The 27,372-nt window shown below is 41.8% G+C and overlaps 1 protein-coding gene across 1 annotated transcript in view; it reads left to right on the top strand.

Moving 5' to 3' along the window:
- The window catches only part of HUNK (hormonally up-regulated Neu-associated kinase), a 54,616-nt gene that overhangs the window by 24,491 nt on the left and 2,753 nt on the right, over nt 1–27,372 (top strand). Inside the window, exons 3-9 of the mRNA XM_061988653.1 lie at nt 3,254–3,309; nt 8,649–8,784; nt 10,602–10,729; nt 16,673–16,808; nt 21,195–21,363; nt 22,395–22,478; nt 26,330–26,358. Of these exons, the coding sequence (XP_061844637.1) occupies nt 3,254–3,309; nt 8,649–8,784; nt 10,602–10,729; nt 16,673–16,808; nt 21,195–21,363; nt 22,395–22,478; nt 26,330–26,358 (738 nt within the window). The remainder of the gene's footprint in view (nt 1–3,253; nt 3,310–8,648; nt 8,785–10,601; nt 10,730–16,672; nt 16,809–21,194; nt 21,364–22,394; nt 22,479–26,329; nt 26,359–27,372) is intronic.

Here is a 27,372-nt window from a genome sequence, read left to right as displayed (position 1 = left end):
ATAGTTTCCTATCTTCTGTTAGGTTGTATCAAAGTGTAAAAAACTGTTGTCCTAGCTCCCACTGTCATGCTGAAAAAAAGTGCTTTCATATTGACATAGGTTGACAAAAATATGATGTGTGTGGACTATTAGATTGGTTACCACTTAGTGTCAAACCTGCTGACAGTAGTCATATGGGTAAACATCTTCAATTAACCAGGGCTGATTGCACCCAGTACTGAGACTATATTTAAGTGTTTTCCTCTGATAGCTTTAAAATGCTCTTTAATATTTACTTTTAGTTTTATTTTTTTAACCTTGAACCCATTTAAATATCTTTTAATGTGTTTATTTTTAGCCCTCTGTCACTCATTTATAATTCTAATTGCCTCTGTGTCTTTTCTCCTCAACTTACAACTTTCATCTTTCCATTCCATTGCCTTTATTTTTAAAGGCTTACCTCTTCTTAACTAAGGTCTAATATACTCGGAGCTTCAAAATGGTCTTTCTCCTTTGAGTCATCATACTGAGCATTGCAGTGTATGACCTAAAGCTCCATGGGCTTCTGTTGATTTCAGTTTAGTATTGGTTTTTTGTTTTGGGAGGTTTTATCTTTTTTTCATTTTTCCCATACCATTCTTTGGCAGCCTCTTCTGTTAAATTTCAAGCCCCTGTGTCTTTCTAGAGGCCAGTCGCACTATCTGTGAAAACCTCCACCTGCATGCAATAAAAATGCAAGACATGAAAAAATAAGCCCTTTTTTGGCAGTACAGGGAAGCAGGTTGATCCAAATTGATCTGGCAGGACGTGTTGTCCTTGTATCAAGCCATCTCTCAGCAGCAGTGATTGCTTTATGAGGGAAGCTCATCTTAGAGAATGCAGGGCAGTGGGTCTGCAGCACCATTGCAGCACTTGGAGTCTCCCATAGATGAGATGGATGCCAAGGATGCCAGCCAGGCTCATTGGGTGTTTGGCTGAGAGCCGATGCTTACACTTGGGGTGGGAGCATGACTTTGGAGTAGGGTCTTTGTAGGCTGGGTTTTTGTCAGCTACAGAGATGCAGTTGCATCTCTGCTGTGATCCTTTAAATTTACTGTCACTTCTAATGTGGCAGGTTTCCTCAAGTTAAAACACTGGATTTTTGCCAGAGGAGGGAACATAATCACAGAATGGTAGGGACTGAAAGAGATCTCTAGAGATTGTTTAGTGCAGCCCCCTTGCTAAAGCAGGTCCACCTATATCAGGTCACACAGGAACGCCTCCAGGCAGGTTTTGAAACCCTCTAGAGAAAGAGACTCCACACCCTCCCTCTGCAGCCTGTGCCAGGGCTCCCTCACCCTCACAGCAAAGTTTTTCCTCATGTTCAAGTGGAACTTCCTGTGTTCCAGCTTGTGACCATTATCATGTGTCCTATCACTGGGCACTACAGAAAAAAAGACTCTCCCCATCCTCTCAACACCTGCCCTTTAGGTACTTATAAGCATTCATAAGGTTTCCCCTCGATCTCTTTTCCAGGATAAACAACCCTAGGTCTCTCCATCTTTTCCCATAAGATAGATGTTCCAATCCTCTAATCATCTTGGTAGCCCTGTCTCCTGTCTTTCAGGCTGGTACTGTATTGTCTAAGTTACATTGCTTCTCTGAGAAATGGACAGATGCAGAAGGCAGTCCTCTCTTCAGCAAGTGTTCAGCTGGATGTTTTAAGAAGGCCTAGATATCACTCCTGAATACCTGAAAATTGCAAAATACTCTCTGTTGGTAGATTTGTATTGTATTTCTCCTATTTCTTTTCACATGTGAAGCAAGGAAAATCTGCAAGAAATGCTCATGGGAGTATAGAAACATCTGTTTGGAGAAGGTCCTTGTAGTTGTATTGCTGAAGTGGGTGGCATCCTACCTGCAAGGACTCCTCTGCATCAGGTGTATTTGAAGCAAGGCACGAGCATGAAATAAAATAGAGGAATGTTTAAAAAAATGCTTGGAGTTGGTCACATCTAATTTTCTTTCTCTCCCAGATCCTTTCTTGTGGAAGTACTTTGATTTGGTTGGTTTACTTGTCTTATTTTATTAAGCCTTGTATCTTCATCTGTAGTAGAGGCATCCTTCATTACTCCCTTTGCCTCACAAAGGCAAAATACCACGGATGTCACTATTTCCCATAATTATAGCTGATGGCTTTATTATCCAGATTTTTCGAAGCGTGCTGGGATAAGCATCACTGCCCGTCTGAGCTATTCCTATCCTGGCATGCTAGAAATTATATTTTATATCTGTGTGGGGGAAAAATTCTTGTCATAAAGACACAGGCAATTGCTAGAAGTCATGGACAAGTTGTATCGTAACCTAAATGATTTTTTTCATATTATACTTAATACTGTGTTTGTACCGTTTGGGGTTTTAGGGTGTTTGTGTGGTCTCTGAGATATTTTTCTTAGGCAGAACATGACTTAGGGAAGTGCAGCCACATTCTTAAGTGGTGTTCACATGTGTGAACAAATTGCTGATTTACATAGCAGAAGTTGGTCATATTGCAGAAGGAAATTGCTTTCATGTTACCTTCTTTCTCCCAAAACTGGTCCAAGCCCTGGTCTGTGCAGTGGCCATGTGAGATCGGACAGTATGGCATGGTGGAGAAAGCACTAACATGGCACTCAAGAAACCTGTGTGGCTACTTCTCTTGGCTTTCTTACTGGTCCTCTGAATGGCATTGGGCAAGAAGTGTCAATCTCTCAGCCTCAGTTTTCACCTTTAATGTATAGGAGTTCCAATGCTGACCACCTCTATAAGGAGTTTGGATGCTTCATCCCAGGGAAGATCGATTCTGGTCTCCCTTGTAGACAATAGCAGAGGACAGATGGTTGACTCAGAGGTCTGCAGAAGAAGGTGTATTCTTCAGCTGTGGTCAGTGAAAAGCCATTGGCTGTGAAGAGTAATGAGAAAGTGACCTCCAGTTCCAAAAACATATTTAAAATGTATCCAGTGTATAAGATTTCTGCAGACTTTGAAGTGCACAAGAAACTTGAAGAACCTGATTAATTACAGGATGTACTGACAAATGTTTATAAAGTCATTTTGTGCCTGAAGAATAAGTGTGAAACTGCATGTGAAGCACCGGTAATTTTGGAGAGGAGACAATGCACGGGCTTTATGCTTTGAATGTGTAACTATGTGCGCTACTGTTATTATACTTGAGTCTTGTAAATACACTGATCAGAGGGATGGGAAGCTGCTTCATTATTTTGCTGGCTCACTCAAAATATTTTATTTCTTTCAGAGACTTGAAGATAGAAAATCTGTTGCTAGATGAAGACAACAATATCAAGCTTATTGGTATGAAACCAGTTTGACAATTCCAGTAATTAAAATTGGTGGTTTTATAAAGAGAGTTTTTGAGACTTCATAATCCTCCATGTGACAACTGCTAATGCTGCAGAGAGGAGCTGAGAGAGTATAGATAGCAATCAAGCTGTTCCTGACAGCATCTTGTGAAAAAAATGTTCCAAATAATTCAGCTTTAACTGGGTATGGGAATAATCCTGCATCTTTTAACCAACAGCTTTCATATTCAAATTGGAAACTTTGTAAAGAATTAAAGAATTGACACCACAGAAGTAATATATTTTGTTATCTGGATAATTTCCTATTTACCAAGGGTTGGATTCTGCCCCCATATGCATATGCCTCTGCTGAAGTCAGTGGGAGTTGCACACATTTTTAGCAGCTGGCAAAATTTGTTCCTATATTTATATTCGGTAACTTTGCTTCCAGCACCCAGTACAAAATTGGTTTGGAGGACTGTTAAAAAATAAAAAGATCAACAGTAGAGTTTTGATTGTTTTCAGGTACCAGTTGTACCAGCGCTCAATTCATTCAGGTTCTGCAGACATTTTAGATTAATCATCGATGGGTATAGTCTCTCACTGCCTTTGTATAACTCCCATTAATGTTAGTGTAGGCATGAAAAGAATATATTCCCTTCATAAAATAAACCCCAAACATCTGTTTATATTTATCTCTATGCCTACACTTTTGCCAACAGCAGTGTCTGTGGTTACAGACTGAAAAACTCAACTGACTTTCTTCAAAAGGTTTCATGATATGAAAAGTGACGAAAAACACTTAGCATTCAGGTCACACGGACGCTCGCTGTAATATATGAAGCACAGGCATCTCCAAACGAATGGGAGGAGGATGGTTAATGAAATCTGAAATATTCAAAGTTTACTTACGGAATTCAGTCGTTAGAAATGTTATCCTGACTTTTAGTCATTACTCTGTAGTGAATCAACTGACTCTGGGAAAAATAATAGCGAAAGAGAGCTCTGCATTACCTCAGCTATGGGTCAAGAGGATACCGATATGTTACCATGAATCATTCATCAGTAATGATGGATACCACCCATTATCTTGATTTAGCAGATAAGTGAGACCAGATGGTTTGCAACAGTGCTGTATGAACATCTGACAGATTTAAAGAATTTCTAGAACTTCACTGTTATTGGGTGTTTGATTACACAACAGTATGTGAACTCGACATCCAAACTCAGACATGATCAGGTGATACATGTACAATTAAAACTCACATGCCAAAAAAATTACTTCAGAACTGTTTCATTTGCTTCAGTTGCATAGAAAGGTCTCCTCACAGTGGGTGGTGTGGGAAGAACAGAGAAAAGAGATGATTTGATCTTCTGTAGCCTCACTAGCATTGAAATGAATTGTCCTTAGGTCTGCAGCCTGATGTTTTAAGCAAAGCAGATTGTACACGGTATGTATTTTAAAACAGAGCAATTAAATCTCACCATCCAACTGGATATGCTATAGAAAAATAAAGCTTGCTTTATTAGTAATGATTTTGCTGTAAGTAAAAACAGCTTCAATACCGCATGAGCTGACTGCGATATCTCACTACTGATGCTGGCGGTCTCTGGTTGTTTACCCTGAAGAAGCAATGCCTCTATTCTTCATGCTCTGTCCCAGTGCTTGTCGGGAAAGCTGGAGTGGGGGCTGCAGAAACTGGCCAGGATCCCTGGGCAACCTCTTCTCACCAACAGTTCTTTTCCAAGTGGCAGCAGAAGTAGTGCTTGAGCTGCCACACAGCTTTCCATTGCTACCACAGTTTCCCGGGACAATGAACAGTTTCCAGCGCCTGTCTGTGGCTGGTAGAATAGAGCAGATAGTTTATAGCCTGGATAATTTACTCCTCTTCTTCCTCACTGCTTGTTCTTTCACTCAGCTCATTCAGCATTTAGTATAATATTTTATGTAGCCTGTCTTTCTAGAAACATGATGGCTCAGTTGTGTAATCACATAGTCTTGCCCAGGAAGATTCTTCAAGAGTGAAGAACATGTTTTGAGGAATTATGTGCTGCTTTTCATGCTTAAGAGAATAGACTTTCAGCTACACCACCTGCTCACATTAACTGCTTCAGAGTGGGAGCTTGGTTTCCATGTCTTATACAGCAGCAACCACACTAGTACCTGATAAAAATGTTGCCATTGCCCTTGTAATAACTGTGAAATGAAGAAAACTCACCATAAAGGAAAGAGATGAAATGAAGATGAAAAATGTACCAGGAGGTGATACTGAAAGTCTGTTTGTTTCTGTGTTTCAGAGAGGACTGAATCCCAAATCCCTTTCTTCACTCATCTGCTTAATGGCACCTTACTTTTGTTACTCTTTTTTGCTATGTGACAAGGTGGTTTATAATATATTCTTATATAGTATTATTAGAAAAATTCCCTTTGCTGTGTTAAGTGGACTTATTTTTAGCTGTCAAATCTAAAAATATCAGAATTGGAAACATTGGAAATAATTCACTTTATCTACTGGTCCGTGGTGACTGGTGTCTTGATAAAGATGCTGTGAAAAGCTGCTCAAAGGCCATGCCAAGTCCTTGGAGTCCTGCTCACGGACCTATGGCACCAAAAGGACCCTGCCGATAGGTAGCTCTCCCGAGCTCTTTGGAGGTCGGAGTTATCTACGAGCTTGGTGCTAAAGCTTCTGTTAATAACTCTTTCCCTACTCCAACTGTTACAGCTTGAGAAATAGCCATATATCCATAGCTTAATGTTGATTTCCTGGAGGCGTTAAAGAGTAGTAGTGTAAAGCAACACTTCAATAGTATGAGCAGTGGGGGTGGTGGAGTTTCCATGTCATAATATTTACTTTGGAAAACCAAGTGTGGCCTTTGATCTGAAATCTGTAATTAGCTCGGCTTATTGAAAGGAAACCCAAGATAGAGGCAGGAATGGCAGTGAAATTATCAATGCTGGTGGTAATACCATTCTTATCAAGATCAGCGGTGCATCCTTAATAAAGATCACACTGCGATCACAATGTGCTGCCTCGGTGTTAATAACAATATTCCCATTTCTTTTGTGATAAAATCCCTGGCACCAACACACATGTGCTTCTGCACATTCTGCATTTCAATGAGCACTAGAAAAAAGACAAGAGTTTACCAGCCTAGATTAAATGAATGAGCTGGAAAAAAAGTGAATAAGATGTTTATAGGTAAGCAAATAAAAACCTCCACTAGAGTATACCTCCACTGAGAATGATGGAGTGCTGATTTACACCATCTTAGAATATTACCCTTACTTTGATTGTAAAACATTACATTGCATTTACCTCAGTTAATTTTGAGGTAAAAGATAGAACTGTGTGGAGATGCTATTTCTAGGAGTTTATAAAAGTATTTACAGTTGACATAACTCATCTCAGGCCATAGCTAATAAATACATTAATTAAGTAAATGGATCCTCAGAAGTATTTGTTTAAGCCCTAGGGATAATACATATCTAACAGAGATGATTAAGCAGTGTCCAGAGACAATTGTTTTCCATCAGTGGCAAGGATATTGTCTTGATTTTCCCTTCAGTTTTGACAATATTCTCCAGCAAACCTCCTTTGAGTTTCTTTAGATGTTAAATATGGTGATTCTTGTCTCTCCTGTGCTTGTCTTGCCCTCAGAGATGCAGCCAGTCGAGTGGAAAGCACTGTGCAGTCTTGGACACTCTCGCTCATGTAGTTATCTTTATAATTACTTCTTTTTGTAGACGTTATTATTTTTTTGCCTGGTTTTGTAAGGGAACAAGGCTTATGTGACCATCATGTCTGGCTGCTTCTAATACCTTGAGGAAATTCTGTCTCATTTCAGCCAAATTTAACATGGAGTAAAAGCTAAAGGAAGGCCATTACTTCAAGTCTTAGGCAAAGAAGTATGCAGATAAGGGAGAGACCCAAATTAATGACTCTTCGGAGAGGGAGTATTGCATGGGCTCAACAGTTGCGGGCTACATTTGGCCAGCAAGATGTGATGGATTTAGCCCAGCATGCAGGTGGCTAGCATACACAAAAAGCTGCACTTTTGCAAGACACATGGGTGCAAGACACAGGCCTATAGGTGGGGAATTCAGATTCTTCTGCCTCATTTATGTATAAAGTGGCTTTCATTTTAAACATACATGCATTCTTTTAAGAGTTCTGGACTGAAAAAAAGCAATAAACCAGATGTCGGTGTTCTTAATAGCAGCATTTTTGTTGCTGCTGTCATCAATAACAAGTTAGTAATAGATGCAAACATCTTTGATTGTAATCTCTCTAGATCCTCTGCTCCTTGGTTTGTTACCCTGCAGCAAAGACTGTTCTTCCAGCCCGTCAGATTTGCCCATGTCATCCTCCTCCTTACAAGCTTGTCTTGCTACTTCACCTTGTCACGTTGATTCGTTTGACTTCACTTTCAAGACCCTCTGCAACCTTTCTTCACCTTCCTATGTCGTCTCTCAAGCTTTCTGCCTTTCTTTCCCTGCTTAGTGATTGTATTTTTAAGACTCTTTCTTAAACCCAGCACAGCCTGTGACTGTACCAGCACTGAAGCAGATGAAGGAGATTGCAGAAACACCCTTCTCGGCACCAGTCTGGGCTTAGGTTGGCTGAGAGCACTTGGGAAAGTGCAGCCTCCTTCAGTACGGGGAGGCTGGCTCTTGTCTCTGATCATGGTGCCAGCCTTTGCCAGTCCCTTGTTATTATTGCCAGCAAAAGAGCGTCAAATACACCCAGGGGACAGAAATACAATAACTCGAGGCAGACCTCAAGGAGTGGGGAGCCAAATCAACACATTCCCTGTCTTTCTCCAACATCTCCTTGTCAGAGCTGAAGTGCTGAGTCTGTAACCCCATGCATTTGTGCATTGCTGCAGTAGTACCAGAAAACGAGCCCTCTTGCCTTACATTTGATGTCTCATTTACACAATTTAGAGGAAACTGTTGAGAAGTCCTACTTAAGCTTGGCCTCTGTGTAACATACTGCAGCAGTATGGAATCCACAACAGCCTGACATGGCTTTTGGCTCGGTGCACATCACATAGTGCCTGAGACAAACTCAACTCTGGTTTTTGCCATACAGTTTCCAGTGGAATGTAGTTGCCTTGTGTATGAAGCTGGTAGTTGTGCATATTCAAAGATTTTTCGATTGTGGAACTTGTGGTTATTTAGTGCCTCAGAGAAACAAATTATATTAAATTTTTGTGTGTGGATGATTTTGTTCTTAGGCATTTCATTGCTTAGATTTTGGGGAAAAAAACGTGCTTTTTTTTCCCCTTTCGTTCTAGCAAGATTTTACTGTATCTGTCTCTTTCATAACTCTGTCTCTGTGCCTTCCACAGACTTTGGATTGAGCAACTGTGCAGGCATCTTGGGCTATTCTGATCCATTCAGCACCCAGTGTGGGAGCCCAGCATATGCAGCCCCTGAACTTCTGGCAAGGAAAAAATACGGGCCCAAAATAGACGTTTGGTCCATGTGAGTTACTTCTCTCATTTGTAATTGTTATTACTGTCTTCATTACCCATTGCTTAAATGAGAAATGCTATTCTTGTATTTGGCTACTTCAGGCAAGAAAATCTGTTCAATTAGTATGACTCTGCGAACTACATTGCACAGATACCTTGTTCTGAAATAGATCTTTATGTGCCTCTATATAGATCGCTAGAACATACAGCATGGAGAGACTGCAGTAAAGCGTAACTGTTGATCAGTGATGTTCAGACATAGTAAAGACATGGCTCTGGCACAAGAGGACCAACAGCTTTTTTATTTTTCCTCGAAGGATCCTCATTTACAGGCTTTGTGCACTATCCACAGTCAAATCCTACAAGAAATGTGAAACTGAGTTAGGTCATCACTTCGAAAGCATAGTTGTTAAACGGGAAATAAAAATGTCCAGAAAACTCGTGAGCCTTTGTGAGCTTGCTAGGGTTCAGGCGAAAGAACAGACAGAAATCCCTGGTGCCAGAGGTAGAGGAAGCCAGAAATATATTTTGAAGTCGAGGAATTTGTCTGCAGTATTGTTTTAGACTGTGCAACTCCTGCTGTCCTCCTGACATGGTATCAGTTATCCTTGTCAGTCTGGCGGAGGGATTGGCTGAAGTCGGTGAAGTTTTGGTTTTGGGCTTTAGTATCAATAGATTTTCTGCCACCAAGTGGGGATAATAATGTTTGAATAAAATTCAGTGAAATAACAGAATGGTGACAATTTCTTTGTTGAAGTATTTGGAATGCTTGGAAAACAACATGTACAGTATAAGTGCTGCTAGTGCTAAGAAAGGTTGACCATAGTTTATGTATGAGACTAGGACCAGGGTCAATTTCATGTCTCAGTCTGATTTGGTGGGTAGTCTGTTTCTTCTCAAGGCTCTGTAGAACTTCCCCTACTGCAGCCTTATTTGCAGCCTGTCTTCTGAAGAGATGCACAGCTAAACCATTGTATTGCAACTGAATTGAGACTCCAGTAGCAGGCGATCTATTCACATGAAGGTTGAGAGTACCAGCCCTGCAGAGCACAAGCACACGGAGCACAGTCGTTCTTGTAAACCATTTACACTTCTCCAATGCTTTTAAAGAAAAAAAGAAAATATGGTTAATTCCTGCCCTTCCCCATAGCTGAACAAATGGTACAAATGGTGTCTATCATCACAGTTCATGATAGCACATTGGTTTAGTTTCTTTCTGTGCACATACAGACTGGGGAAACAAATTCCCAAAAGAGAGGAATTCCACTCAAATTAAATTTCAAGCCCTTTTAAGAAGAAAAAGAACAAGAGTGCCCAAGCCAGTTTTCATTGCTGACTTTTCTGGGCATAAGCAAGCGGTAAGTTTTCTGCTCTGAAAAATTGTAATTGTTCACTCCTGATCTTTGAGCTGCACCAGATGCCTTGGAGGTCACCTTTGGGTGCTGACCTAGGACCTGCAATGTCCCTGTTGGTGCAGGCAGTCATTCCACACTAAGGGCAGTACCAGGACAGGGCCTCTGAAAGCGGCATGTTTATGCAGCCTGAGGAAAGACTGAATTGGGGTGTGGCATTTAGCCGAGGAGTTGCCTAAGAGCTGGACTTGATTCTTTGCTCTCAGCTTATGTCCTACACATTGTGTGACCCTCTGTGAGCAAACCTCTGGGAATTCTTGCCCCAACCATTGTGTGCAACAGAATAGAGAGTTGTTTTTTGGTGTTTTTTAATAGCTGTCAGACATTAAAGATGAAATACAGCCACTAAAACCTAAGCTGAAGTTATTCCTTGTTCCTGATCATTTTGATTTCTTTACTCTATGCTTTTTTTCAGTGGGGTGAACATGTATGCAATGCTGACTGGAACACTACCTTTTACTGTGGAGCCATTCAGCTTGAGAGCTTTATACCAGAAAATGGTGGACAAAGAAATGAACCCTTTTCCTACCCAGCTGTCTACAGGTAATCAAAGGGTTGTGCTGGGACCACTTCAGATCCAGTTGGTCAGAACGACTGCATTGAATACTGTATTGTGAGCCATGTCACCAACATATCAAGAAGAGTGTGGCCAGCAGGTCAAGGGAGGTTCTTTTCCCCCTCTACTCTGCTCTGGGGAGGCCTCATCTGGAGTCCTGTATCCAGTTCTGGGCTCCTCAGCTCAAGAGGGACAGAGAACTGCCAGAGAGAGTCCAGCGCAGGGCCACCAAGATGATCAGGGGTATAGAACATCTTTCATACGAGGAAAGGCTGCGGGAGCTGGGGCTGTTTAGTCTGGAGGAGACTGAGGGGAGATCTTATTAACATTTATAAATATCTAAATGGTGGGTGTCAGGAGGTTGGGACAGCACTTTTTTCTATAGTAGCTAGCAACAGGACAAGGGGTAATGGGATGAAGCTGGAACACAAAAGGTTCCACTTAAACATAAGAAAAAACTATTTCACCGTGAGAGTGACAGACCAGTGGCACAGGCTGCCCAGAGGGGTTGTGGAGTCTCCTTCCTTGGAGGTCTTCAAGACGTGCCTGGACGTGTTTCTATGCGACCTGATCTAGGTGAACCTGCTTCTGCGGGGGCATTGGACTAGATGATCTCTAAAGGTCCCTTCCAACCCTACCGTTCTCTGATTCTATGATATCACACTAATTGTGAAGAACACTCTTTTTTTATCTTAGCCTCCAAAAGATCTGCCAGTTGCAGTAGTATAGCTCCTTTTGCTTTGACTTCTGTATGTAAGCTGAAGAAATGCCAAATTGTGCTGAATATGAGAGAAAAACAAACCTGTGAAATTGCTTTTGTGGAGTAATTGGTCAGTTTTACATGTTCAGATGATTTTAGCATAGATTATGGATGCATGAACACATAGTTTTGGAAAAAGAGATTCCTGGGCATTATCTAGACTTGAGTGCAAAGCCACCTTGAATGACCTCACATTTATCATGGGATAATGACATGCGTACAGAGGTTATTTTGGGACAATGACCTGTGTTAACCTTTCTGTGTTCACAAAATGCAAAATTGTTGACGTATTATATTAGAAATATTAATTTCTGCTTCAAAGACATGTCACTAGGCAACAGAATAATTTTTCAGCTTCCAGCAAGACCATTGTCAGCATTTGGAACAAACTCTGTTTTGTAGTTGGGTTTTATTTTTGTGTGCTAAATTTGTTGTTCGTGGAGAGCTTCTGTTCTCCTTGTCTGGCAGCCTGTTTATAAGGGAGATACGATAAAATTGAAAGATTGCAAATAGGAAAAGGATAACATTTGCACTCAGAACACTAAGAATGGCAACCGTTCTTATAGGGTATTAGAAGAAGCCCATGTAAGTTGTGTCACATAATGAATTCTCCAAGTACAGATATATCAGAATATGGAGGAAGTAGGTAGTTAAGGGTATTCTCATACAGGTTATCCGTGTTCCTTGTTCACTCAGCATCTGTATGAAGTACACTTTTCCTGCCAGCAGTTCATATTGCTGGTATGTTGTAAAGTGGTAGGTTTACAAGTGAGCTGGGGTGCTGAAAGGCTTGCCATCTATTTGACACAGAATATTTAATATTTCTATTCTGGAGACTTCCTATTAGGATCCATTTGCACAAAATGACTATTTTAATGTTCTAGCCTGCACTCTAAAGCCCCACTGAGTAAATTAAAAGAAAGATTATACTGTCTGCTTTGTGCTGTACTGATCTAGATGCCAAGTCCTATATCAATTGCAAAGTTACTCTTGAATTCAGGGACTTGCATGTAATAGTAAAGATTTTCCAAGTTTGCAAAAAAAATCACCAAACTTACTCCCCAGAGTGAGACTTCTACCAGTAAAGAGCAGTTGTATGGTGGCTGCATAGTGTCTTTGAACCAACAGACTTCTCTCAGTCATCTTAAAGTGAGAGATTTCACTGACATCACTGGGACAACACATGTTAAATGCTGAATCGCCCACAAAAGGCCTGTTGAAGACTAGATCTTGGGTAGCAAAAAAGATAGGATTACTTTTGATGGGTTTCATTTTACTGTTTCATTCATCCTTCCATTTTATAATGGGGATCAAGTTTTCTCGTGTATGTGTCTCTGTAGCATTTGTAGCTTACTGACACTATCATCTCCAGTGAAACCTGTATTTTGTTGATTCTGTGAGCCCTCTAGCAGCCTGAACTTTCAGAGATGATGGCAAATTAAAGGAATAGATTTAAATGCATTAACCTTTACTCCCTGTGAGCAAAGGTACACATCAGCTCTTGGTCTAAGTGGCCTTGCACACTCACAGACATGGCAAACTGATTTAAAATGACATTTGTGCTTGCCGTGGTTAGGCTTTGGGTCAGTAGATAGAAACTCTGCTCCTCTGCTCTGCAAATTGTTGTATTTGTTAACTTCCTAGGTTTTCCTCTAATCAAGTCTCCTTTTTCTGTAAATTCACATATAAAGACTTTTTGCAGGTCTGTTTTGCTTGTTCGGTACATTGTCTTTCACTATTTAATTTCACAGTTACTGAACACAGTCCCATTGTAAAAGTGGCCAGTCTTACCAGTAAGCAAGAGTATATTTTATTTGTAATAGTTAAAATCTCGAGTGACTGTGAGAACCCAAAGCAACTGTGTAGCAACAGGGAAAATTTGGAGTTAGTGTTTGATTTTCCCATTTAGGAAACTGTTTTTTGTTAAGCTTTTTAAACAACACAGCTATCTGATCATTGATTTTAGATGAGCAGAGTTCAGTTGCTCAAGAAGTTGGTATTCATCTTGCATGTGTTCCTTTTTTTCCTCAGTTTACCGCTTCTGTATGCTCATGGTTTTCCCTCTAGAACAGAGAAATTAAGTTGAGACAGAAAGAAAAGCCATCATCTATCCATGCCTGTAGTTTGGAGAAAGGCTTTTATTAGGTGGAGCACTCTCGTGCCTTGTGAAATTACCTCACCGCATTTCCTCATTCTGGTTTTGTAAGAAATACCTATATACCTAATTACAACCAGGCATACCCTCACAGCATGAAAAAGAGACTAAGTTGGTTTCATTCATGACAGGCAACATGAGGACAGCAGAGGTCTTGTAATCCCGCCAGAAGCGTACTCTGCTTCTGGTCATCATTGAGCTTGATACACTCAAGGAAGCTGAGAGAGAAATGTAGTTTCTCATTATACTGGTCTCATTTGTCAAAAGAGCAAAGTTTTCCCCAGAATTACACCATGGGAACAAAATTCCACTGAGTGCAGGTCACTGGCTAATCAGATCAGTGCTGTCCTCAAGCCCATCATAAATGAGTTGTGGCGTAACGAGGCCCTGGCAGGGTGGTTCACAGTGCCCTTTGTTCACCAGCCTACTTGGTGCAGCAGGAAAAATGGCTTCAGAAGCAGCAGGTCCAAAAATCGATTGGGCAGCTTCATGTTTTCTTCTCTGGGAGATTAATTTTGCTGTCCCACAGCTGCACGTCTAACTGAAAAATTTGGCTGCTCTGCTCCTTGTACTGTCTGACAGCTCCAGTCAGCCAAATGCTGTTACACATCTCTTCCGTGTCACCTGAGTCTGGCTGTCCAGGGAGCCTCTTGGGGAGATCTGCTCTCCAGATTCAGTTTCTCTTGGTCTGGATCTGTAAATCTCTCTGGTGCTTCACAAGCTTCATTTAATTATCCTGCCTTTTGCTAAGGGGATCAAAAAAGCAAGATTTTTAAACAGACAGTAGCTGATTTGTGGACCGGGGGTTATTTATTTGTAGAGGGGTTATTTTCCTCTGAACCCATGAGATGCATGCAGTTTCTAACACAGAGATGGGGGAGGTACTGGAGAGAGAGGAGATGAAGAACAAGAGCGTTGTTGTTTGCTGTAATGAGGGGCTGCACACCAGAGAGGCATGACAGAGAGGCACTCAGGACACACGGAGAGCAGACAGAGCATCAGCTTCCAGCAGGCTTATGAACTTGGATAGCAGCTTTTCCTGCTGATTCTGCAATATTGCTGTTGAAGGAAAATAACAAAAGTGTTGGGAAAGATTTAAGTAAAACATCTCACATAAATCAGCAGTTTGTGAAGAGAGAGCTTGGAAGAAACCCAGCCAATGCTTACGTGAACCAGTAAATACATAATAGTAGCCCTTTCTTTTCCACAGATAAGCTTCTTGATGATAGGCCTGCATTGAAACAAACAGCCTCTCAGGGCCCTCTCCAACTGATACTTGATTTTTGCAGGATGCTGAACACCAAGGTTATCCAAGCTGTTAGGAGTTGTCACATGTCAGTTCTAACCCAGATTTATTTGAGAGGAACTTTCCCTTCCTGGGCATGTCAGCCCAGCCATCCTTTCCCATACTACACATGATGGTTGATCCAAGTGGGAGAGATAAAAATGATGAGGGAGACAGATGGGCAAGCACAGAGGAGGGCAGCAGTCTTATAGAGGAGAATTTGTGGTGAGCAGCAGCACTGTGGCTAGGTTAACATTTATGCCCTTTTCAGATGAGGACATTGTGGCCTCCCCAGCAGGCATATTATCCTTCCTACCTCACATGTGGAAATGGGTTCATGAGGGTTTCACTGCATTGCTGGTGCAGAAGACATGTTGCAGCTGCTCTGCTTGAGTGCAAGGAATGGCATAGGGTGCCGAGAGAACATGCTGAGGTGGTGAGACCAAATGCTTGTAAAGCCGAAAGGGAAGACTGACTCAGATTCACAGTTTTGCAGCATTGAGGCCTTAGCATGTCAAGTTTGATCTGCTTTGTAACACAAGCTTTTAAGAGATTTGGTTTGCCTGTGCTGAGCAGAAGTAGCTATGCTGGCAAGGGGACGCTATACCATGCCACAGTGGTCCTGTGACCCCAGGGTGCCTGCAGTAATAAGGAGACAAGTAGACATGACATGCTGAGGAGAGCACAGGAAGGATACTGCGGCTCTGCTGTGGAAGAAGGTGGAAAAAAGCCCTCAAGGTCCTGTCCATCAGACCTGGAGAAAATTGTGCTGCAGCCATCACCTCTGCCTCTTGCTTGTTGTTGACTTTGTTTGGGACTTATTTGGCATCATCTCACTTTACTGTGTCTCCTCTACAAAATCATTCCGATCTTGGTTTTCCCAGAATTAGGTTTATTTATCTTTCATGCAGGGAATTGTAGAGGACGTAATTAACTCTTTACTATCTTGTAGCCAATAAGCTGAACCTAGCCTTGATAATTTGAGGATAAAGACCAGACTTAGATAAAACAGTTTATTTTCAGTTCAGATAAACACTTGTGAGTCTTTAAGCAAATCACTTGATTTCATTGTTCCTAACCATGTAAGAAGCACATGACTTAAGAATATCAGAAAGGTACTTTTGAGGGATTTTGCAAGAAAATCCTGAGGTATGGTTGAATGTCACTGAAAACTGAAGGTTCAATAGCTGAAAACAGACCAAAATTTCATTGTACTCTTTTAATTTGGTTAAACTTTCTGCAACTGATTGTAGGCTGGATGGAAGCCAATACAGAATTTGTCCTTATAGTGTCAAAGGGAGACTGATTGTCCATGTCTTCCCTCCCAGCTTTGCATCCCTCCCTTCTAATCATCCCTAGTCCACCTCTTTCTGCTTTAAACACAGATTGAGGGATTTGCCTCTGACCTGACTCCAGCCTTTTGTCCTCATATAAAAATTAAGCTTTGGTTAACTTGCTCAGAAACTTCAAACAAGCTCTGAAACAAAAGATGCCTTTTCTTCTCTCCTTTATGACTCTATAAATCATTGTAACTATAAATCACTGTTTATTTTACTTACTAATCCCTTATCAGTTTTCCCTTTTTCTCAAGGACATTAGAACATACTGTGAGGAAAATATTCTTTCTTACTATGCTCTTGTTCAGGCTGCACACCTGTAGTAACTCAACTGCTGTGTTAAGTCGTGAAGCAGATGACACAGCTGTTTTGATTTTTTTTCTTGATTCACAGCGGCAGTAAACTTTCTACGCTCTCTACTGGAGCCAGATCCTGTCAAGAGACCAAACATCCAGCAGGCACTTGCAAATCGGTGGCTTAATGAGAATTACCCTGGAAGAGCACCACCTAATGTCACATATCCAAACAGGTAAGATGTGAATGAGTGGACAAAGCCTGCCAGGGTGTATATATATTAGATATGTTAAAATGTGAATGACTCTGGTGTTTCAGTTCTATTCATGTGACAGCATTCCTGTGCATTTTCTGGGATTGCTTTCTGAGACTCCATCCCAAAAGTTTTTAGGATTGACCTTTGAATATGCATTGCTTGAAATGGTCAAAACCAATCCCTTTCAGCAGAAATTGACATACAATGCATTATTTGGAGAAAGGCCTAGGGTGCAAATCATATGACCAGTGGCTCCAGACATTGGAATGGGTGTGTGTGACAGGTAGTTCTGATCTTCTTGTTTGTTGGTAAACGTCAAGCTACTTTTCCAGTAGAGGCTATGTCTATTTGTGATACAAAAGTGAAGTTGCTTTGATCTTGCTTTGTTGGTTGTTGATCTTGATACTTGTGCAGTGTTGAATGCATGACTAAATGCGAGCAGAGAACAAATCTCATGACCAGTCAAATATCCATCTAGGGAAAAAGAAAAGGAAAGAAAGATACTTGTGGTTAGAAATAATCTTGCTTGACTTTAAATATCTTCAATGTAGAGTTGGCACATGAGCCAGCCAGCCTGGGCTTTCAATTACAGTCAACCGAGAGAATTAAGAATACTTTTTACAGAATGATTCGTCTGACTTCTTTTTGATTCTGTGATACAATGACTTTGTGCCCAGAAGATCCAAATTCCTCTCCAGTGACTGCAAATGGAGCCTTAGGCAATCCACTTAGGAATTTATGCCTATATTTGATCAGATAAAACCTCCTTCCCATATCAAAGACCTCCAGCTGTGTCTCTCATACACGATCTAGTACCTGCAGAGGATTCACTGGAGGAGTTACTAGCTTGCAGGCCAAGATCATAAGCAATATTGAGGCAAAGATGGCAACTTAAAGACTAATTTTGATAATTAAGATTTGATAGTGCCTCAAAATTTGTGTCCTTAGGAGTCTCTAAGTGAAGATCCCAGCTTCCTCCATACAGTTGCCAGATACTAGATGTAGCACATGCCTAGAAGCGCAGCAATTTGCATTTTTGTCTGAACCACTGTCTGCCACCCAAAAATTATTTGATCTTCACCCAGCAGGCCATCTCTTCAGGTCAGTGCCATGAAGGACTCTGGTCCCAAAGGCATATTCAAGCCATACATAGAGCCAACCTTCAGCATTCAGCCCAGGTCACAGCCTTGCTGGTAAGAGTGCTACCCACCCATTTGCCACTCTGCTCTACCACTAACCAGATGAACAGAGGATGGTTTGGAGCAGTGGGTCCAGCCCCTGTGGAGCCAAGAGGCACCTGCAGCATTCCTACTGCTGCTGGATCATTCTGAGACCTGGGCATCAGAAGTTGGTTTCAGCCCTGAATCTTGGGACAGCCTGTAGGGATTTTTGGAGACTTTTCCCTTTGACATTGCTGTTGGCTGGCTTATTGGTCACAGCCCACATGCCCCAGGCAATTAATTTGAGTCACCTCTGTTTCCCTCTGCATTGACAGGGAATGGAGGTGCCCTAATTTAGCAGCAAGCATTTCTCTTCCAGAGATAATGCCTGAACTTTCAAATGTTGCATCGTGGAGGATCACAGTGACTATGCTGTTCTTTGACCTGGGAACAATAACAGGTCTCCTGCTCTCAAAATGTGGTTGGATAGATGTTGAGCAGCTTGGATGCCTGGGGGGCATCAGCAGAACCATCCACTGAAACAAGAAGGGCAAATGTGAGGCCTACTGCCTGCAATCCCCAGTCCTACATGGACAGAATATAAAGATGGCCCTTAAGAACAATTGTTTCACAGGGAATAAGAACGAGATCAGGCAGAGCCATTATCTCGACATTATTGCCCTAAATATAAGGACAGATTTGCATAGTATGCTGTCCAACAAAGGAAAGCTGAGTTTTTGTGGTGGTTGGACTGTGCTGAAGTATGGTACATATGATGATTGTATGGTAAAGAAAGGGAAAACAAGTATAAACTGAATGAGTCGTTAAGCTAATGAAATCACTGTCATAATGAGTCTAATCAATCTACTAAATGTGGCATCTGTTAAGTGAATCTAAGTGTAACTGAGAGCTGTATGGGTGATTTAATTCTCTTGCTGTGTGTGTCTTATCTGCAGAAAAGAGGAAGAAAACAGAAATAAGGCTTGAATGTGCTTTCACAATTATTTTGCATTTGTAGGTATATTTCCATGCCTTTATTTTTTAATTCCTAGCTTGCTGTTGTCAGACTTTAGTCAGGTTGTGGTGGAGGCGTCCCTTCTAGAGTTTGCTAATTGGTGCAGTTGGGTAGGTAACTTACAGAAGAGGCTTATTAAACAGAATAGCTGTGTGATGCTCTTTATTTATGGAGTGCCCATTAATCATTCCCTCCTAAAGGCAAACGAATCAGACAGAAGAACAGAAGAAATCGCAGTACTGAACTATAAAGAGAACATATGTTAGCTTGTGCATATATGTGTGTATGGTGATGATAATAATCCTGTCCTCTTGTAAGCACTTTTAAAGGGAACATCAGTGTGGAATGCTATGCTTTGCTATTAAAAAAACCCAACCAATTACTTTCTCATTGCATTGCTTTTGTCATCATTTGGTCTGAAAACAAGACGTAAGTAGGTAATCCTTCTATCTGAACAAAGATTTTATGTGGATCTGTAAAGGAGAAAATCCATACAAATTCTTTCTTTCACTTTATTTTTTTTTCAATGTTTCTTTAGTTTAATTAGTTGATGCCTTAAGCTTGACCTGCCTAGACTTTGTCATACTGGAGCTTTATAGGGAAAACAGAAAGTCTGAAATACTTAAAGGTACGACCTAACTCCTTTTGAGCTTGCCTCAGAAAGTGCCACTTGAGTCAGCTTCAACAGAGTTTTTCTCAAGTTTTTGTTAGTGTGCAGATAGTGTGTTAGTGTGCAGATGTGCATAAGATGTGGCAAAATAGTTGTGAATAATCCACTGCTGAGTTAGTGAAGAATCACTTCCTCACTGAATCAACACAAGCAAGGGTCTGTGTTATGTTCTTGAAGTGCTTTTCCACCATTTTGGGAGTAACATCCATTGTTCCCAGGATTGGAATGTGGTACAAAAAGGGAGAGGAGGTAGATAAGGTGAAGGAATAGCAGAAACTGCGTTTTCAGGAGAATACTCTTCCAGGCTTTTTTATAAGCTTGCTTTCATTAAAGAAATTTCTGAAAGGAAAGCAAAAATTTCTCATTTTGATGAGCACTTCAAGTAGAAATAGTTTGAATTTCTTTTTCTGTCCAGATGCTTTAATGTGTAATGTCCAAGATAGATTTTGGTTTTGAACTTAAGAAAACAACCCCAAGCATTCCTTAGCTGCAGAACAAGTGCTTATTAATAAGCACACCAGATGAAGGAGAAGAGTTATGTGAGATTTTCCAGACGGCATTTTAAATCTTGTCTAAGTCCTCTACATCAGACCCAGACTGCTATCTGGGCATTCCTCGTGTTGCAGGTGCACAGGACAGGGGTTATGGCAGGGCAGGAGTGGGAATGGTCCTTGTGAAGGAAGAAGTCAGGTTGTAGAAAAGCCCACAACCTAAACTCCTTTAGAAAGTGTTAGGCTTGATACTAAGATTAAGGAATATCCTTTAGAAACCAGATGAAAACAGCATTTCTTTGGAGGTGGCTGGGAGTTGGTGAGTACGTCTGGGAAGCTGACTAATGCATTTAGAGACCTACATAGGAGCAGATTTCTTTGGAAAATCTGTTTTGACTTAGACTGATAAGATGCTTTGCCATTTCCACGAGGCTGTGGTACTCTCGTTCTCTCCTTGGATGATATGTGACAGACCTTCTAGAAGAGCACATATATAAATGTGTCTTGTACTTAGGCTTTTAACTGATGAGAGTATAGCAGTGGTTTTACCATTTCAAGAGTTCTTTGTACATCGCCTTTCCCCAGCACAAAATTCCCTACCTATGTAGCACATGAATATTGTGCAACAGGTGAGGGGTGAAGCTGAATGCATTGGTGTTTGGTTACAGAGAAAGGGTTATTTCAGAAAAGCAAATGTAGCTACCTGAGTTAAATTTTACCTCTTTTTCCTTCAAAACCAGACAGATGATCTTGATGGTCTTCATTGGTCAGATGAAGGGTAACAAATGGCAACATCCTGAGCATCGTGGTGCTGTTTTGCATCAGGGTAGGACATGGTGGGGAGAGCGCTGTTTGTTCAGCTGTCATGGCTTCCTGAGGTGTTCATTCCTGAATAATCTACCCTTTTTTTGCAGACTGGTGGGAGGAGATTTCATCTCTTCGTGCTCTGCCACGTCCCCAGTGGCTGTCCAGGGCTCTGTCACTGGGACAATGGTACAAACTGCCTGTTCTGCCTCTTTCTGTGTGCAGGATTCACCTTGAGGATCTCAGCCAAAGCGTGCTGCTTCATATGACCGAGAAGCTTGGCTACAAAAACAGCGATGTCATCAACACAGTGCTGTCAAACAGGGCAAGTCACACACTTGCCATCTACTTTCTCCTTAATAAGAAGCTGGAGCGCTACTTGGCAAGCCTTAGGGTAAGTACTGTTTGATGCCGATTCTTTGGACGAGAGGGTGAGGAGAGTAAAACAAGTACTAAAAGTTTCCCTGTTTGCTGGAGTCTGATCTCAAGACTTTGCTTGAGGGTTTTGTTTTTCCTAATTTTGTAGAACTAACCATGAAGGGGAAGTTTTCCTTGCAAATTGTTATTTCAGGTAAGAATTTCTCGGGTTGCAGAGGTAATTGCTGGTAGGCTTTATGTCTCACAAGTCCCTGTTTCCACAACACAGAGCCTTACTTGTGACTTGTGGTATACTGTGTTTGTATGTTGAAATAACTCTGCCACATGTAATACCAATAACACAATGTAATTTCATTCAGGAAATCAAGAGGAAGCTCCAGAGCCATTAAGATTTTATTTAGTTAGTAAGTGAAAACTTAGCTGAAAGTTTTACATGAGAAATAACATGAATATAAAGCCTTCTCCTGACGACCTTCCTGGCCCCTGAGCATGTCTTGGGAGTCAGAAGAACTGCTGATGTATTTGCACAGCAGCTTTTTCTAGGACAGGAGTCTGCTGCCACATCATCCTTCCTTATACATCCTGGGCAGCTGAGCTCTCAGACCACGTTTTGCATAGTACTTGCTGGAGTGCTGGGGTGGACACAGCACACAAAGACAAGCTGCACACTGTCTTTCTTGGGTTCTCCACACAGCTAACAGTGATCTGGTGAGGAGCCTTAACTAGTTGAGGGTCTGTAGGCTCCTGCGTGACTGCACTGGCAGGGAGGTGGTTTGTATTGAGTTTTCTTCTTAACATGTTTGCTTCCTAGAGAAATTATCCCCAAGAGCCTTCTGCTCTGACAATATCTTTTAAGTTCTTTTAGCAAGCTTGTTTTAACAATGATGCCATCAATAGTATCTCAAATGCAGTGGACCAAATTCACCATCTCTGTAAGCTGATGCACCTCCACACCAAGAGTGGATACAGTCCATTAAGCAGTAATTAAGTGTTCGTTTTCTCCAATTAGGTTACATACTTTACTTTTCTGTACTTTTGTCTCTACAGAAGTCTGAAGGCCAGGACAATATTTGCCACAAGAACCAACTATACCAGATAGAAAAATACAAGGCAAATAAAGACTCCTATGAGGTAAAGCTCATTAAAGGTCGTTAAGGTACTCTGAAAGCAGACTGAATTTGGGGATCTTTGGCAATTGGGATTAAAGCAATGGGTTTCTGGACCTGTGGATTAAAAAAAGACCTGTGGTCTTGCCTGTGCTGGACAAATAATTCCTTCAGTTTCTTTCAAATGAGCAAATAGAAAAGCCCTAGGGTGGAAGTGTCAAGGTGACTTTCAGATTTTATGAGGAAGGTGAAAGTTTTAACTGCTCTGTCTAGCAAAATAATGCAGACTTCTTGAGGAGGTTCCATAGTTTGATTCTGGAGTGCAAGTTGCCAGTGTTGTAAGAAGACCACAACTCTGTTGCCTTGAGTCTCTAGACCTTGGTTGTGTAGGGCAGAGAGCTGAGTGACAGCCAGGATAACCTTCCCTGGTCACCTGGCATTCTTGGTGTCAATGAGCCAACCCTGGCTTGACTAGCAGAAACAAGGAAACTGTATCAGCGCAAAATTCTCCCTAGGTTACTACTTTTTGCTTCTTGGTAGAAGTGATGCAGAACTAGCCCACTGTATTGTGAGGGACTTCCCTTGGCCAGAGAAAATAATTAACCAGGTTACCTTTTGCTCTGTCGGTCTCCAATCTTTTTGCCTGAAAACAAAGAAGGTAGTTTGTATGAAAAGAATATGAATCAGGTAATAGGGGTCTTCTCATGACTGGATTTTTCTTCCCTGGCTGATTCTTTCCCAAGCACTAAACTTACAGGAGTAGTATAAGCTGTGCAAGTCTTACCTACCAACGCAAACAGCAGTATTGTTGAAGAGCCTAGTTCAAAAGCTACTCTTCAGCCCTGGATTGGTGATCTAATTGCAGGAGCAGATGTTTTTCATAGCTGGTTTTCTTTCTTTTAAAGACTGCTTGCAAGACAAGTTGAAGTGGAAGCCAGGTGGAAATACCAGAGCAAAGGCCTTACCATACTTCCCTAACATAAATCAAAATACACCTTACATCAAATGTATCAGCAATGAGTAGACTTGATGAATATAGTTATTTTGAAATGCATTTTGTCAGCTTACTTCAAACTGTTGCAGGGTAACCTTCTCCAGGAAATACAGCTGGGTACCTGGAGGTGAATGCTGCAGATGTCGCATGGTGCATCCTGATGCTCTCTGGGCCAGCTTCCTCCAGTGACAGAGAGCAACGAATGGCTCTGCCTGCCATCCAGGCAGTAGCTTACAGCTTCTGTGTCCCTACTCTGTGTAGGGAAGTCTGCAGCAAGGCCTGCCAGTGCACCTACGTGTAATTGAGAGAGAAATGCATGGGCTCTTTTGGTGGTAGTCCTCAAATCCCAATGCCAATAGAGGGAAACCCATGTTTGACTTCCCTAAGGACAGTGGAAGACTAAAGGTAGCAGCACTCTGTGACCCCGGGTTGGTTTGTAGGCATGCTTAGAGATAAAGGCTCCCTCCAAAGCCTCTTCTGCACTTGGAGTTAGTCCCAGTGTAGCTATTTAGAGGATGAGGAGGTGTCACTTATTTCTTGAAATAATTACCTTGATGCAACCACAGTGCAGACACAGCGATGATACTTTCTGCATGAGCATAGCTGAGTATAAAGCATGTTTTCTGTCACTTGAGCTGTACTTACACAAAGGAGTATTGTTACCCGTATTGTATCAGGACAGTTAAAGCCGCACAGGTGGGTGAATACAGACCCTGGGATGCTACTGCCGTTTGTAACTATGGTAAATGTCTATCAAATGCCTTCATGTGGATGTGAACACAGCCCTCATAGTGTCTAGCTCATGCCACTGAGGTCAGTGGGTGCCACTGGGACGCAGGGGCAGGGATTCTGTAAGCTCAAGCGGGTTCGTGAGCTGTACATAAAGTCCCCTTATCACCTCCCATTTCCAGAGGGGAACTGAGAGGTACTGGTGACTAGGCAGTCATGCACAGAGAAGGGAGCTGTGTGTTGCCATAGGAATAGAAGGGAGAGGAGAGCTGGTCAGCTTCAGCTTTGGCAGCTGACTGAATTTCTTTCATCTAACTCCAGTGGTGTGAAATAAGGACTTTGCCTCAGGCAGAGGGCTGACTGCCAGCAGCACCCCTAGCCCCTGGGAGGCAGCCAATGAGGCATGTGGGCAGTGGTCATCATGCCTAGCCGCTCTTCTCCATTAGGTTTCCTAACCTGGGGTGGTGGCATCAATGTGCCAAGGCTGAAGGTGCTGGGAGTTGCTGCCAGTGCTAAATAACCAAGTTTTTTTGCAGGCTGATTTCATTTTAGTGCTCAGGGCTGTGCACAAAGGAGGGAAGAAGGTAGTAGTTTCTCTCCCTCTGTCTCCAGCAAATCAGGGCACCAGTGCTGGGGCTGCCTTCCTCCCACGGGGTAGTTAGTGTGCTCAGACTCAGGGAACTTTCAGTTTTTAAGAACTTGTGTCATGGCCTTATCACTGTTTCAGACAGGGCCAAGGCAAATACCCTTTATCTTCCTTTCAAATCCATTACTGGGAGTAAGAGTAGGTTTTAGGGTCGAGGTCAGGACAGGAAATAGCAGAGGATGATGTAATACCAAACCTATTCAAGTATAGTGCTGGTACAACTCCTGCATTGTGTGGCAGCATGCCATTACATGGCTGTGCATGGTACAGTGAAGAGTGAACTTTTATCTAACTCCATTGAAGGAAATCTTGCTTTCCTTTTAAAATATAATAGTATGTGGCTTGTTGGGAGTTTAGGATTTTGGTTGTTTCCCCTCTTACAACCATCATCTAAGAGAAACAATGTTAATAAGCTTTAAAAATACTTGTAAGACTATTTACAGCATTCATCCAGGGTAAACTAATTAGTTGCTAACACCAGATATGTGAATTTTCCATGAGTGTTCTCATTCTATGGTATTAATCCTGCTTAGAAAACATGACAGCAGTGTGAAGGTGAAGTCAGGAGCACTTGGCAGGTGAGGAGCTGCAGCTTGGCTGCAGCATTGAAACATCCTGCATTCTGACAGATGCTGCAGCAAGCGACATGCAGATTCTTTCCTCACCTATCCAAAATAGCAGAAAGCTGCTAACAATCTTCATCGGCTCCTTGAGGCTTAATATAGTCACCACTTGGTCTCATCCTCACAAGTACCTTTAAAAAAAGATACTCTGTAGAGCCCAATCTCTGCCAAAGTTGGCAGCAGAGTTTCAGAGCCTTGAGAGGAAGAGTAGTGTGGTGGGCTCGACGTTAACTGCTTCTCTAAAGGCTAGGGGAAAGATACTAGGTGGACAAAGAGGTGTCATGCAAGTGAAGTGGTGATGGCTCCATAGTGCATTGGTTTGTTTCTATGGAAGGGTTAGTCAGCTCTAGCTAGCTAAAGGGAAAGAAATTGGAAGAGATAAGGGCTGGATGAAGGGAAGACGGGATAAAAAACATGTGCATGAAGGGACACTGAGGTGAAGACAGTGAAGAGCTCACAGAGGTTCTCCAGTTCTCACTCTCTCACATCACCTAACCACTACTGTACTAAAACTAAGAGCTCTAGTTCATGATTCACTGAAGTTCTTCCTTCTGGCTTCGTAACTTTAGAAAATTCAAAGGTTAACGAGCTCAGCAGTGCCCAGACACTATCTGTGTGAGGAGCTGGACTCCATCCAAGCTGGGAAGTGATCATAACGAGTGCAGTCCCATTGTTTTCCTCTTAGATGTCTTAATATATTATTTCCAGAGCTGTTTAATGGCCCAGAAGAACCCAAGTGGTCCTCTGGATTTCTTTGTCTCTCTCACATGCATGCACATTACTATGCATTTGAGGGTTTCCATAGATCTCACGTCAATTCACTTTCAAAAGAAAATCAAGAGAACTAGCCCTCTGACAGTGCATAATTATCTGACAAGATACAGGCCTCGGCACATAATTGGGTGAAGGAGCTCCTTTGCATTTTTAAAAAGAAGACTTGCGCTTACAGTGGCTTTTTTACAAGACACAGCAGAACGTGTCACTTACATGGGAGTTACGGCCACAGAAACTATCCCAAAGCAACCAAAACAAAAGCCCCGCTTTTCTGAGATCGATATCTCAAGCCAGACCACACAGCTTTGTTCCAGAAAGGTAGGAGCTCCTTGAAGCCTTTGAGGGGTAAGAAAAGGAAGCCACAAATTTGATGCCTGACTTCTTGACGGGAAGCAAGACTTTTGTCTCTCCCTGAAATCAATGGCACGTAAAGAGCGTTACATGGCTCGCAGAACCTCGTTACTCATGTTGAAAGAAGATACAATAAATTTGACCTGTAAAATGATTCCTCTTCAGAGGCCCGCTCCTGGGTTCTGTTTTTCCTCTGTCATCGCTGAGGATCAAACCTGTCTTATAGGATGTAGTGCTTGCAATCTCACCTTCATCTGCTTTCCTTGTCATGAAAAGGAGTTAGTGCTCAGTAAAGGGTTGGGTCAGTAATTTTCTCCCCTGCCGTGACCTGTGCAGTTGTAGAGATGCTGTAAAAGCAAGAGCCGTATTCCTTTGTATCTTGTTTGGACAGAAGATAGATGACTGAAAGAATTTAAACTTCTTGAAAGCTTTGCAGCTCACTTTTTCAAATGTCAGAGGAAGAGCAATGAAGAGATACCAAAGACCTTTTTATGATGCTTAAATAAGGAGGCAAATTTCCAGTATGGAGGAGCACAAACCTCCATCTACTTACTCCAATAGGCATCCTGGAACAAACAGCCTCTGAAGAAGACAAACCTTTCTATTTCCTTTAATTTTCCAAAACCAACTTTCACACTGCACGAGTGTCGGAGCAGATGGGAGCCATAAAATCACGTCACACAGATCAGAGGCAAATGAGACATGGGAGGTTTAATTATTTTGACTAGCCAGGATAAGTTCCTTGCAAATGTATTGGTTTTAATTTGGCTTCGGTAAGTGGTGTGCTTATAAGTCTGGAGGT

This window comes from Colius striatus, chromosome 1, assembly GCF_028858725.1.
Source record: "Colius striatus isolate bColStr4 chromosome 1, bColStr4.1.hap1, whole genome shotgun sequence".
In the NCBI taxonomy this organism is placed as follows: domain Eukaryota; kingdom Metazoa; phylum Chordata; class Aves; order Coliiformes; family Coliidae; genus Colius; species Colius striatus.
This window is presented reverse-complemented; position numbering and strand designations above follow the sequence as displayed.